The sequence below is a fragment of the Engraulis encrasicolus genome, chromosome 24, assembly GCF_034702125.1.
Source record: "Engraulis encrasicolus isolate BLACKSEA-1 chromosome 24, IST_EnEncr_1.0, whole genome shotgun sequence".
In the NCBI taxonomy this organism is placed as follows: Eukaryota; Metazoa; Chordata; class Actinopteri; order Clupeiformes; family Engraulidae; genus Engraulis; species Engraulis encrasicolus.
In genome coordinates, this window is record NC_085880.1 from 16,872,110 (window position 1) to 16,886,027 (window position 13,918).

Genomic DNA, 13,918 nt, shown 5'->3' on the forward strand with positions numbered 1-13,918 from the left:
GTGAAACGTCCTTAGGTGTTTTGAAAGGCGCTATATAAAACAAAAGTATTATTATTACTATTATTATCATTAACACGAGGGCACAAGCAAAGAGAAAGAACAAGAGGTTAGATATTGAAAGGGACTCACAGAAGGCCTCTGAGCAACATGCAGTGTTGCAACCAGATTGCAGCACCAGAGTGTCAGGAAAAGTAAACCGATGTCAACACTTAAAGCAGCTTAGCAGGATTACACTCTGATATCACTTTGATACTCTGCTTACCGTTCACTCACATACAGTAATCTAACTGCATTCGTTAATTACATATGTTGCCAAAAAAATTATCAAATAACCTAATACATTTATATCTTGCCTGGCAGCAATGAGTAGAAGGGACGGATGTCTCTACAAGGAATTATGGCCACCTTTCCACACAGTAATGAAGAGTAACAAATCAGGTGGAGATTTAGTCAAAGTCAAGTTAAGGACGCGATCCATCTTGGCGTTCTGACTATGCAATGCGAGAACGAAGCCATTAAATAAATCTCAGGTTGATTTGATTTCACTGTGACCTGAGAGCTCACACATTTTCTTTACACCCACTGGGCACAATACAACAGATGATGTAAGCATGGCAAGCTACCAGTAATTCTGAGGTGTTTTGTGTCAGTTTATGCAGTTTTTGTTTGTGTGTGTGTGTGTGGGCCTTTGGGCACACACACACATGAGATGAGAAAAAGCGGATGAGGGAGGGAGAGGGGTGAGAGAGAGAGAGAGAGAGAGAGAGAGAGAGAGAGAGAGAGAGAGAGAGAGAGAGAGAGAGAGTGTGTGTGTGTGTGAGAGAGAGCGAGAGAGAGAGAGAGAGAGAGAGAGAGAGAGAGTGTGTGTGAGAGAGAGAGAGATTGTAAGTCTAAAGGCTGAAACTAAGAGATAAGGAGTACCTCTAAAAGGCAGCAGGGCACTTTCAATGATGCTCCTGCTCACTAACAGACACTATGCATCAACGCTCATTCTTCTCTCAACGAATAGGGGCCATCTGGATGTCTTAAACACTTTGCTGTTTTCTAAAAGGCAAAGTATACAGTTAATTGATACGACGACCTTAGTCGGTCTGCCACTGTTCCAAGTTGGGGGAGTTGTGTGGGATGTAGGGAGGGGGTGCCATTGGCCTGATGGGATCCTGGCAAAGCAGGCTAACATCTATTTCCGTACTCTGGCCGTGTTCCCCTGGCTTTCAATCAATTTTTTTTCTCTCAGGTGTGCTGGAGGTGAGACGAACCAGATGGAGGACTCAGTGCAAAATGGAAGAGTGCTGTGGAGAGAGTGAGAAAGACAAAGGAGGAGAGCGGACCAGCAGGACGGGTATGCAGGCGTTTCTGCATCTCTGCTACAATGCTAACTCCTCGAGCTCAGACACACATATGCCTCCTTTCCACTGCCGGTTTTCAGGTAGGCCTACAGCATGACACAGCGCGACTCGGCCGCCACTTTTTGCTTTGCGATTGAGTTGTGTCGTGCCTATTCGAAAAGCAAAAAGTTGCAGCCGAGTCACGCTGTGTGGAGCTGAAGGCCTACCAGAAAACCGGCAGTGGAAAAGAGGCAAAAGAGGCAATACTGTTTTCAGGCTGACCAGAATAGTGCCGGTGCCAGTGCCGGCACCGGTTAGGTTCCACACTAAAGTGCTTAATTGCGAAACACCTGTGCTCTGAACTTTTTCCGCACCTGACTGTGTTACCCGGATGAGCCTGCTGACGTCCACGTTGTTGTCACGGTTCGCGTAAGATCTCGCGACCGGTTCACGATCAGGTGCGGGTAGGGGCACTGGCACGGTTCTCAGTCGGCCTGAATGCGCCAGCAGTAGAAAAGCTACCAGCTTTGTTCCAACTCTGCTCTGTGTAGCATTAGTACCGTGGGTTCACCCATTACAACACTCCAAGACTCTGTTACGACCTACTGTTAGAGCAAGAATTAAACGCAACACGAAAGAAATGTTGTGGACAACAGTTTAAAGGGAAAGCTTGTTTCGTCTCAACTGGTTTTGACATTGGTTCCATGGTACAGTAAAAAAAAAAAACCTTTCAAAACCACTAAATCTATAGTTGCTAAATGCAGGGATTTGACAATTTTAGCAAAAATGCCTCCGAAGTCTTGCATGTGTATGTGTACAGTATACTGTGCAACCCACACCCCTGAGCCTGTTTAGTAAGCTAACCAAACAAGACTACAGGCTTTCGGGGGGGCTTAAGAACTTGCCTTTTTTTCCGCAGTGGGCTATTTCATGTACTACTTTTGGAATCCAATGACAGTTCAAGGTTACAAGTTACTGACAACTTACTGACTTTTAATGTCGTGAAGGTCACGTGTTAAAAATTAACGATAAAGAAAACATGATTTGCATTGATTTTGACACATTAACATAACAGTCATCAAGACTTATATCATTTGTAACATGAGCGCATAAATCATTGGTTACAAATGCAGTAAGTGTTCCTTTGGGGGTTTTTTCATAGGAAAATTATCAAGACAATCAGCTTAAAGACAATCAGCCTATAAATGCGTGCCAGCAGTCTGTGAAAGAAAATGTCACGTCATGGCTCAGTCCCATTATCCACTCTTTGGTTAAGGGCACTTTGGTGCTTTCACACCTGGGCGGCATACTTAATGCACCGCTTTATGGGTCAGTGTACTTAGGCAAAGGCCAATCCCCACTAGTGCTCATGGTGGAGAGTGCTGAGGGGGGCAAAGGGGAGCTGCCTGAAGTAGTATGCACTTAGAATGGTTATTTGAGAAACGGGACGCACAGTCACTTAAGACGACGAGCACCAAGTGAATGCACACAGAGTCTTCAAGCATTCAAGCATGGATGGATTGCGTGTCCAGAATGAGAAGCATCCCTGTCGTCGGTATGCTGTACGTGGAACCGTCTCATGTGTCTTCTTGTTCAGAGTGACACAAGTGACCGAGTAGAGGGACTCTGGTCTGGTTGAACTCCCCTCCGCCCTGTATATTGTGTCAGGGATTGCATGCAATTGTTTTAGGCTATTTGAACACATTGTAATTTGTAATACATATTATTTCAAGTTTATATAATATATCACCGGATTGTCTGCCGTTGGCACCCCAAACGGTGTGCGTTTACTGAAACCCGAGGAAAGATAATACATATTATTTAGCATGGGAAACTTAATCCAGTCAAGATGTCTTGTTGCGTAGAGTATTTCAAGTGTCAAGTGTATAATATATCACCGGACTGTGCGTAACTAACTTCTCAGTAATGCCATGTACTGTGAACATCATCTTACATAGATTCTGATGACACTCAGTCAAATTGGAGAGCAAGGTGACTTGACTTTTGCTCAACATATTTTTCACATTGCATATCTGTGAAATGAAAAGATGCTTTGACATTGGCTGGCTCTTTGTTTTGCTGGTATTCTGTTGTACTGTACAATGTCAGTGTGATTTGTGACATTTAAAGAGAAATGCTAGCCAGGGTGAATTAATGCTTCGGCTTCGGCCGCACCAATGCTGCCCTCTGCCCAACACTGCAGAAGATTAATGATGTGGGTAGATCTAATTGTGTATAGCCACACTTTTTAAAAACTTCTTGTCTTTCGTAATGTGCGGTGGAGACTTGGCTCGGACTTTGATTAACTCCTATTCCAATTGTCTGGAATTAGTGCATCATACTATGCAAATTTCCTTCTGAAAGCCAAAACAGCTGCAATTTTGACCCTCTGGTAATGTGGACTTTCAGCGAATCCATATCCACAAACGTAATTCTTCCCTGGCCGTGTGTATTCAGTAAGAGAGTGGTCAGAGTGGTAACTTACAAACCCCTTAGCGCAGAGCCTACTGTATGCTATAACCTTACTGTCACCAAAATTGTAATGGCTATCTTACTGTAGGGTCCAAGGCACTCTGAAGTCTGTATTAAAAGTCCTTTATTTATACATGGACACCATTGACTACCATTGGCTAAACGTTTGAGAATATGGGGGATCAGTGGCTCAGAGGACTAGTGCGGCGTACCATAACATCAATTCTGGCCCGATTCCCCATCCTTCCCCATCTCTCTCTTCCCACTCCTTTTCCATGTCTCTCTCACATCCCTATCTAAATAATAAAGCTGTAAAGAACAAAAGTGTGAGAATACAATATAGGACTATGTTGTAGGCCTACATGAATGAGATGTTTCTGATCGGATTAGGGAATCGATTCATCAGCAAGTCCATCTTATCTAAATGCAGAGTGCTTCTGATACTGTATATTGTATTGGCAACATTTATGTCATGTCCACGAGAAATAGCTTTAAATGTGAAAAACAAATCATATAAGAAACACATTATGTTTTCCCCATTCAGTCAAAGTTCTGTGACACTTCTGACATGGGCCTTGTGCAATAATTTTCACGATTTTCGCATCCACCAGGCTCTTGAGAATGTTTTTGTCAGTTCCGGGTCTTATTCTATTTCAGTAGCCCCTGGGGGGGTTATCATTGCCGGTAGAGGCGCATATTTTTGTTCCCGACTTCATTTTCAAGCTCTGCCTTATGCTTACATTACCCCTACCCAGGGGTGGAGCTACAGGGGGGGCAAGTAGGGCATCTGCCCCTGGGCCCAGGGCCCTCTCGTATTGGTGTGGTGGGGGCCCTATTATGACCTTGACAGGCTGTATGTGGGGCCCTATTAGCGTTTTGCCCTGTGGCCCTGTGTGCAATTGTTCTGCCACTGCTCCTACCCACCCCTCCAAACTGACAACCCACGGCAGCAAGCATTCAACTCAGGGCAATTAAACTTCCAGAAGCAGTCACATCCACAAAGGACTGTAGAGGTTCCCAACATGCCTGCGCTCACTGCAACAGGGGACAGAGCATGCACACACACATACAAACGCGCACACACACACGGACGCGCATGCACGCACACACGCGCACGCACGCGCACACACACACGGACGCACATGCACACACGCACGCATGCACACACACGCACGCTCGCACACACACGCGCGCATACGCATGCATGCACGCACGCACACACACATGCAGACACAGCTGACGCTTAAGCATGCAGCCTACCCTTTGGCTAGATATTACAATATGAGCAGGAAGCCTCACAGCCGGCATGAACTGCACTGCCACATACCAAATGGTGAGAATGCACTATACTGTACCATGCTATACTACACTGCACTACACTGCATTACACTACACTATACTATACTAGTTTAAAACTCTTCTGGGAGTTTCTAAGTCACTAAATGGCTTAGACCCTAAAGATATTGTAAATTATGCTTGAGCAATATCATCCTGATAGATGTCTGATGTCTTCAGAATCTCACTGGTTGTGTCTACTATAGGTCAAATCTAGACAGGGTGAAATGGCATTTAGTCATTGTGTTTCAAAATGCTGGAACCAACCTCCTGTCCAAATTAGAACTGCCCCAACAGTATCTTCTTTTAAAAAGAAATTAAAAACAGCTTTATTCTCATCTGCCTTTGGTGATAGTTAATTAATTATCTACTTTCTATGATACAATACAGTTTGTTTTTCTTTTCTTTTGAATGACAATTATGTATGATAATGTGCTATATAAGTAACACATATTTGATTGATTGGTTAATTGATTGATATAGGCTAACACAACACACTATACTATAGCCAAATAGTTGTATATTTGGATGATTCTGCATCAAAAAAACGTCTTCTTAAGTAAATGGAAGCGCGTCGAGTCATCACAAATATCAACAGCACATTTACCCCATAAAAGCAATTGCCCTGAACAATGGCTAATACATCTGGATATAGTACACAAGTCAGTCAGTGAACTCCTGATTGTTGAACATAAATAAACCCTGGGTTGACTTTTCATTTCCAGACAGAGAGATGGATGAAAATTAGTTTCCTAGGTTAATACAACCACCTGGAAAAAATGTAGCACCAGGGGAAATAAAATGGAGTTCTCGAATGTATGCCTTCAAGATTAAGAAGCTTATATTGAGATATTGCAAAAATATATTGCAAAGGTTTTCAGAGCAAGATCTTGGCAGTCGCTGAGATCTCATTGAAAGAAGTTAACTTTCCTCATCGAGAGAACTGTGCGTACAGCAATTAAAATGCCCTCAGAAACTGTCACCATTACACGTGTATGTTATAGAATGGCAATAGCCAAGTTGAAAGGATAACACAGGGCAACATAGTCATTGGGCATGGCATGCAAGCGCAGGTGTGATCTGCCTGTCGCTGGCCTCCTCTGGTAAGGGTGTAGTGTATAGGGGCTGAAACACTTGAAGAAGGTAGGTCTGCACACTGTGGAATAAGCTCCAAATAAATAAAGTTTATTGAATTAAAACAGTAACTTTTAGATCACAACTGGATCTTCGTCAGGCAATTCAATGAACTTTATTTTTTGGAGCTTATTCCGCAGTGTACAGACCTACCTTCTTCAACTGTCTGACACATTTGTCTAGCACCTGCAACAAATAGGCTTGGTCGTGACGACGCAGTAAGATTTTTGCTAGGCAGTGGGCATGCACACTTTGCCAGTTTGATGCATTCTGGTTAGAATTTTCTAACCACAATGCATCAAACTGGCTAAGTGCGCATAACCATTGCCTAGCAAAAATCTTTCTGCGTCGTCACCAACGAGCCTACTGACTTTGTGCGCACTCTACCCAAAACGACTAGGGGATGAACCACCTCATCAGCCAGAGGAACACTACTCATGATGTGTCCTAAACTCACCTCCCTCCATCAACTCACTCATCATTTGAAGAGAGAGAGAGAGAGAGAGAGAGAGAGAGAGAGAGAGAGAGAGAGAGAGAGAGAGAGAGAGAGAGAGAGAGAGAGAGAGGTAGAGTTGCGTCTGTGGGTAGGCTTTAAAAAACTTCAGGTTCTCACCGATGTCCAGAGGAAAACATGTCCCATTTAGAAAAATAAAGGACTTTTAACTTTACTTCGGAGTGCCTCGGACCCTCTCTCTGCTCACTCATAATTTGCTCCTGAATTTCCCAGCCAGTTTCCTCTGATCTCCTGTGGCTACCCCGCCAACCAACAAACAAGCATCAATCTGGCTGCATGGTCAGGGAAAAAGCCTGAGCAACCAATAAACTCCATTGATATAAATAATAAACTAAACTAAATAAACTCCTAAATTCAGCAAGATTTTGGCAAGATTTCAGTACGTGCACACACAAGAGGGCAACAACAATCTCATCTTGTGTAATTTGAATCTGTATACCGGTATGTTTACAGTGCAGTTTGCATTAGGTAACAGTCTAACATGCTGTAGGCCTACTGTATGTTGGAAAGTACATACAGTATGTTATATAAGCGTTTCAAAATGCACCTGATGTCTTCTCCAAAAACGGTTGCAAAGTTTTGCAAAGTAGAGTTCTCCTTCTATGCTACAGAAGCAACGTGGTTATTGGCTGGAATTATTCATGACTCATTCAAGCCACTATGTGAGATGGAGCTGAGAGTAACCTGCCAATATCTCTTAAATAAGATTGCATTTTTAGAACTTCATGAACTTGAAAAACTTCAAAAGTTTGCTTGCTGACTGTTTTTTTATGTTTTACTATAGCTGATAGGTTTTTTTTCCACAGGGCTTGTCAAAACCGTATCTTCCAGGTTTGATTGCAGCTGGCCAGTTTGCTTGTTAACAGGATTGCCTTAAACTACTGACCTGGTTTTCATTTAAATGATATTGTAAAGCTGCAGCGTGTTTCAACTGGGAGAATTAGATTGATGCAGGCAGTGTCCTGTAAGTAGAACTCTCTCATATAGGACTCTCTTCCGTGACACATTCCACAGAAATATCAGGCAAATAACTGCAATCAAACAAATCAACAGGCCACAATTAAAGATAAATCACTGCCACTAAATTATTACGTAAATTAGTTCAATGCAATACATACAACTCTACTTCACCAACTAGAACGGTCTGCTTGGCCTGAGAGACATAAAAAGGTCTACTGCATAAGACTTATTTTGTATTCTGACCTGTAGCCCACTAACATTCGAAGATGACATACACTGATCTCACGGTCACCACAACTGGTCACAATCTCATGAGGTGCATTTATCTGGCGTGTTCACGCTTTTAATGTAGACAGTCAATATTGGCTACATGCAGAATAGGCCCTATTTACTGTATTCCATGCTTTGTTTGTAAACAAAGACAGTTGGCCAAAAAATGACTGATTCTTGCATCTGTCTGGAAAACAAACAGAGACGCATGCACATCATCTGGCCCCACAGGCGATGCCACACACACGTCTCTCCTCTTCCCCTTCCCCAACCCCCTATGAAGTTAAACAATCTACCCAGAGACAGCCAGTCTAAAAACACACAAGCCTGCTTTTTGGAGATTCTGAGCATGGAAAAAAGAGTGGACCATTCAGTGGTTAAGTTCGAAGTAAAAAGAAAGAAAGAAAAACAACAAGCTTGGTAGATTTGGAGACCGTGACCCTGGACTATGTATTACATTCGAAGAGAAGGTAAGATTATGAAGATACAAGTGGGATGGCATTGGCCACATTGGCCTTTGTGTGATGTGACAAAGAACTGGAGAGTTACAATATAACCACAAAATGTTGCTCTTCTCATTGGCAGACTGGGCGAGAGGTTAAGGATGGGTCAGACTGCTCTGACAATATTGCTTTTCCAATTTATAGTAAATGTTGTGGATATACTGTAAATGTGATCACCACAGCCAAAGGAAAGTCCTTTGATTGAGATTTGATTGAGAATTACAGCAGACTACTTTGATGGTTGAAGAGGTGAATCTATTCCTGTAAAGTGTCCAGAGCTCTCAAATGTGTGATTACTTCATTCTTATGCTTTGCTGGTTTTAGGCTGGAGTTGTACATTACTTGTAAATTATCATGTTAGTAATAATTTCGTAGAACATTTTATTGCCAGCGCACAATCAGCAGAACAATATATAGGCCTATGGGTGCCTCCTGAATTAGCCTATGTGTGGTTGTTTGACAAACCATTAAGGAATTTTGGGTGGAATTGTGGCATCTGCTGATGTTGTAAGTAAATTAATGCACTCTATGAAACGCCCTATTAGCCAAGAGAGAGAGAGAGAGAGAGGATAATATGCCTAACTAAATTCTCCAAGGAGAGGTAAGGAGGGGTGTGAGATCCCTCCCTCAGTGCAACCAAATGGTGATATTGTAATTGGACAGTAATATCACACCATAGCCTGACAACTTAGGCTACATCCAATTCCTGAATTATCACTTGTCACAGTGTCCTTCACATGACACTGTGACAAAAGATGACTTGATAATAGGACTTGATAATAGGCCTATGACTTCATGTGTAATAGCCTAATATATATAGTGTGTGGGAACTAACTGCACTAGCCCAAATGTGTGTCAGTTGGAATGGACTACATCATGCTTTATTGTCTAGAATCAGAAAATGTAGCCTAGGAGTATCGATACAGCCTAGATGCAATGTAGAGCAAGACTTGTGAAGTGAACTGATATTTCAGACGGCACTGCAGGTTTTGAATAAGAAATAGCCTGCTGATATAGATTTCGTAATAAATCCTCAACGCCTGTTACCAGCGCTGTACTGTGTCATAGCCTACTTAAAATTCACGTTCATATTCACAGATGTCTATAGTTTTGGCAAAGCAGCAGAAGACGGAACTTCGGAAGTGTCAAACACATGGAGCCTGTGCGCACCAATGATGCTCTTCAACCAAACGATAGTGGAAAAGAAATAATGAAAAAAAGAAAACATTGGATCGCGGCAAAATGAATCTTTAGTTACAGGATTAATGTGTTCTTCACTAGAAAGAGATTCACTCTAACATAGGAAATGCATCATACCAAATCAAAGGTCAGAACCACAAAATAATTGCTATCAAAATATAATCTCACATTCTAAATCCGAAATGGTAAACCAGAGGATACCGCAGGCTGCTGCTTAATATAGATAAACAACACCAGCAGAATAGATCTTATCTATGAACTAAAAGTGCAGCATCTTACCCTCTGCCAGGAGGCGAATTGCATGAACAAACGAGGAGTCCAAGGTATCTTTTTCGGCCATCAGCTCCGGTAAGTATTTGTCCTGATCCATTTTACGGTACCTCTCCTGACCACCGCAAGTGCAGGTGAGACGGCAAAAGTGGCTATGTTCTGGGGGCTGTTGGTGAGTCCGCTCTGTGCAATATATGGGCAGGTTTTTTAGAAAGGGGGTAAAAGAAAAGCCTGTTGTAGATAACACCAGCACCAAGATTGGAACGTAGAAGTATTCAGGGCTGTGTAGCCATCTCCCCCGTAAGGACCGTATCGTAACTCTCCCTACCTTAGCTACAGAATGCAAGTCTGTAGCCCGCCCCTTCCAGCCTCTACTGGTCCTATCACAGAACAAGCTGTTCACGGCATAGAAGATGTTCAATATAAAGCAAGGCAGCCACAGGGTTTTCCTTACAGACCATCTCTCGGCTGTCCACGGTGACGACCAAACACCTGCATCAGACATGAAGAAATAGAACATTGTTGAGAGTGTGAGAAACGTCTTCTCCATCTTGACAGGTAAAAGTATCAAATGGTGCCATTACTGGATAGTGAATGGATGTGCAGTGCTCGCTGAGCAGAATGCATATGTAATTTTTGTTCAAATAGTTGGAGGCACCCTTAAGACTGGCATGTCATGTGTTAACTCCGAGTAAAAGAATCCAGCCGTGTTAACACCACTGAGTAAAAGGAAAAAGAAAAAAAATGCTGTTGGCTTAAAAAAAAATCCTCAGGAATGAAAGTGAATCTCCCAGCACAACATTATGAACCACATTTGTAATGCATTTCTATTGACATATTTGCTTACACTTTATCACTCAAGGGTAAAATGCAAACCAATTGTCATGTCTTTGTTGTAATAAAGATTCCACTATGTTTGGTGTGAGGAGGAATACCAATGAATGGCTTTGTTCCAAGCTGCAATTCGGCACGATTGATTAGACTAGTGTGACTGAACGCCTTTACAAGGCACACATACAGAAGTAGAAGTGTACACACACACACACACACACACACACACACACACACACACACACACACACACACACACACACACACACACACACACACACACACACACACACACATGCACACACACACACACATGCACGCACACATACACATACACATACTCATACTCATACACAGACACACACACACACACTCTCTCTCTCTCTCTCTCTCTCTCTCTCTCTCTCTCTCTCTCTCTCTCTCTCTCTCTCTCTTTCTGTCTCTCTCTCTCTCTCTCACACACACACACACACACACACACACACACACACACACACACACACACACACACACACACACACACACACACACACACACACACACACACACACACACACACACACACAGGGACAGAGAGAGAGAGAGAGAGAGAGAGAGAGAGAGAGAGAGAGAGAGCACTCCCTGTCTAATTAATGACTGGATGGATTAGAGAATTGTGGGCAAACATCTGCATGGGGGGTGTCAACACTGTTGTGGCTCATGACTGGAATGTAATTGTGTAGTTTCCCTTTTTACGAAAAGCGCTGCACTGATGCTTTAAAAAAAAATGCACGCGGGATAAGCAGGTGGTAGGGTGGTATGCTGAGCCGTGCCTATCATCACTGTCACCATTCAGCAGTCACCTGCACATTCTTTATAGGCCTACCGATATTAATGCAGTTAAAGGGGGAGTCGTCTGCTACGTTGCCCCTGGTGATGTTCAACACACCCAGTCATTCACAACACAATATCTGTGGTGCATTTTGTCTATAGGGTTGCCATGCACAGGCACTGCCGGCAAAGGGGGACAAACAGATATGTTGACCCCTTTTTGTTTAACCCCTGCACCTGGTCGAGGCTGTCAGTGGCCCTGGTTGTGCATTATCCATTTCACTTCATGCAGAGCTGGAAGAAGTCTGTTGTATTCCTTGGTAAGTATAGCTGGCCCAGCCGGCTCAATCGGTAGGTCACCGCCAGGGCCGCCGACAGCATTGCCCGGCCCGGGATAAAGTCATCCGAAAGGGCCCCCCATGCGACACATGCAATGTAATGAGGACCCAATTCTGGGCCCCCTCTCTCCCGGGGCCCGGGACAACATACCCATTAGCGCCCCCGTGTCGGCTACCCTGGTCACCGCACTGTAACACTGCTGGGGACCTTGGTTCCATTGCGGCCCGAGTTTGTTTCCTGAGCCTTCCACGTCTCTCTCTCTCTCTCTCTCTACCACTCATTTCCTGTCTCACTCTTCACCGTACTGTCCAAAAATAAATAAAAAGGTGACAAAGCCCTAGCCTGGTCCTGACCATCCCATAATACTACCATTTCCATTTCGTTTTCATGGTCTGGACTTTGTTTGATCTGACGCGATTGCAGGAAGCAGGAAGGGCATTTTCGGAAAAATCAGGATTTAAGTTGTTGAACAAACATGTCTGACGTCTATCTATGGCGATGTAGGACCGTTTAACAGACATGTCTGACAGAACATCCTACCGTAGGATAAAATTACAATGTAGGACCGTTTGTCAAAATCCTACCGGTCAACATCGCTCCACAGAGGACAGGTACCAGACGTAGTGCGGAGCCAAGGGTCTTGGCGGAAGTACGTAGGATGGCGCGCGAGGATAACAAAGCCCCCCCACACATACAGTATATTTTTAAAAAGGTAGTTCCTGTCGTATTCCAGTGAGTTACCGTAGTTTCTAGATGTCTGTTGTATTCCATTGTGAAGCAGTTGGTTCTCTAGAGACTCCTGTTCATCCATGCCATGTTAGTCCAAACACTCAGCCATGGGGTTTCAGATCAATGGCTTTCGGAGAAACATTCTGTTCTTTGAACTTTTAAGTTTTGGATTGTCTATATTTAATGGCTAGAGTGCTGGGTGATATGGGTTTCTCCAGTATAAATATGAGGTGGGGCATGGATCCTGAAATCTTCACCTGCCTGGGTCTATACGCATGAACGGCATGACGTTTTCCATGTGCGTTACACCCTTTTTTCGGGGAAAACATTGGGGGAAAAGCCAATGCAAGTCAATTGGTGGTGTTGGGAAAGAATAAACGAAAGACAAGGACCTGTAGACTAGCGTTGTTCACGTGCAACATGCGGAAAACGTGTTGTGTTGCTGGCTGTTCAAATAATATAGCCAAACAGCCGTTGCTGAAGCATGGACTGTGTTCATTTAGGGTAGCCGATGCAGCATGTAAGTTAATGAGACATTCGGCTTGCTTTCCCCTACAAAGGGGCGTAACGCACATTTACGAGCAAAGTACCCGGATGGCCGTTCATGCGTATATGCAGAAATGTGTTGTATTCATTTTGCACATGTGTTTATATTAAGTTGTCTAGTTCATGAAGTGTGACTTTTTCTAACAGAGGATTTGACTGAAACATGTTTTTGTTAATAAAAGAAAAGACAGAAACGTTAAAAAAAAGGTTTACAGTAGAATGTAGGCCCATCATGTATACTTTGGTCAAAGTTATTAGACTAAGTTGCTATGAGGCCATGAATATCTATGTGAATTAATGTAATAAGGAATGTGCAACAATGTAAAGTAATAATTTATAGTTTATGTGTGTATGTAGTTGCAGATGTGCATTTAGTGTTGACAACAAGATCATTGGGCATAGCTTCTCTCACAGATTTTGTTCTGTCGGGTTAAAGGACGGTAGTTAGTTCAGCATGTATTTTGTGGAGGTATTGCACAGGTGTTGATGTCCTACATTTCCAAACTTGAGTCGGGTAACAGCCTACTATTGATAATCAGTGTAACATGTCGTAGCTGCAGTATAAATTGTGAGGGGAGATGAAAATGGATTTTTACAGCTCTCTAGTGGTCAACATTAAAACTGCAAGTGATGCTTGTTCCAAGTTGAACATTAAGTCTGCTATGGTGAAGAGCAGC

At 43.2% G+C, this 13,918-nt stretch overlaps 1 protein-coding gene across 1 annotated transcript in view; it reads right to left on the bottom strand.

The window, feature by feature from the left end:
* khdrbs2 (KH domain containing, RNA binding, signal transduction associated 2) overlaps positions 1-10,086 on the bottom strand; it is a 122,971-nt gene extending 112,885 nt beyond the window's left edge. The window contains exon 1 of the mRNA XM_063192270.1: positions 9,996-10,086. Within this exon, the coding sequence (XP_063048340.1) occupies positions 9,996-10,086 (91 nt within the window). The remainder of the gene's footprint in view (positions 1-9,995) is intronic.
* Between the last annotated feature and the right edge of the window lie 3,832 nt (positions 10,087-13,918).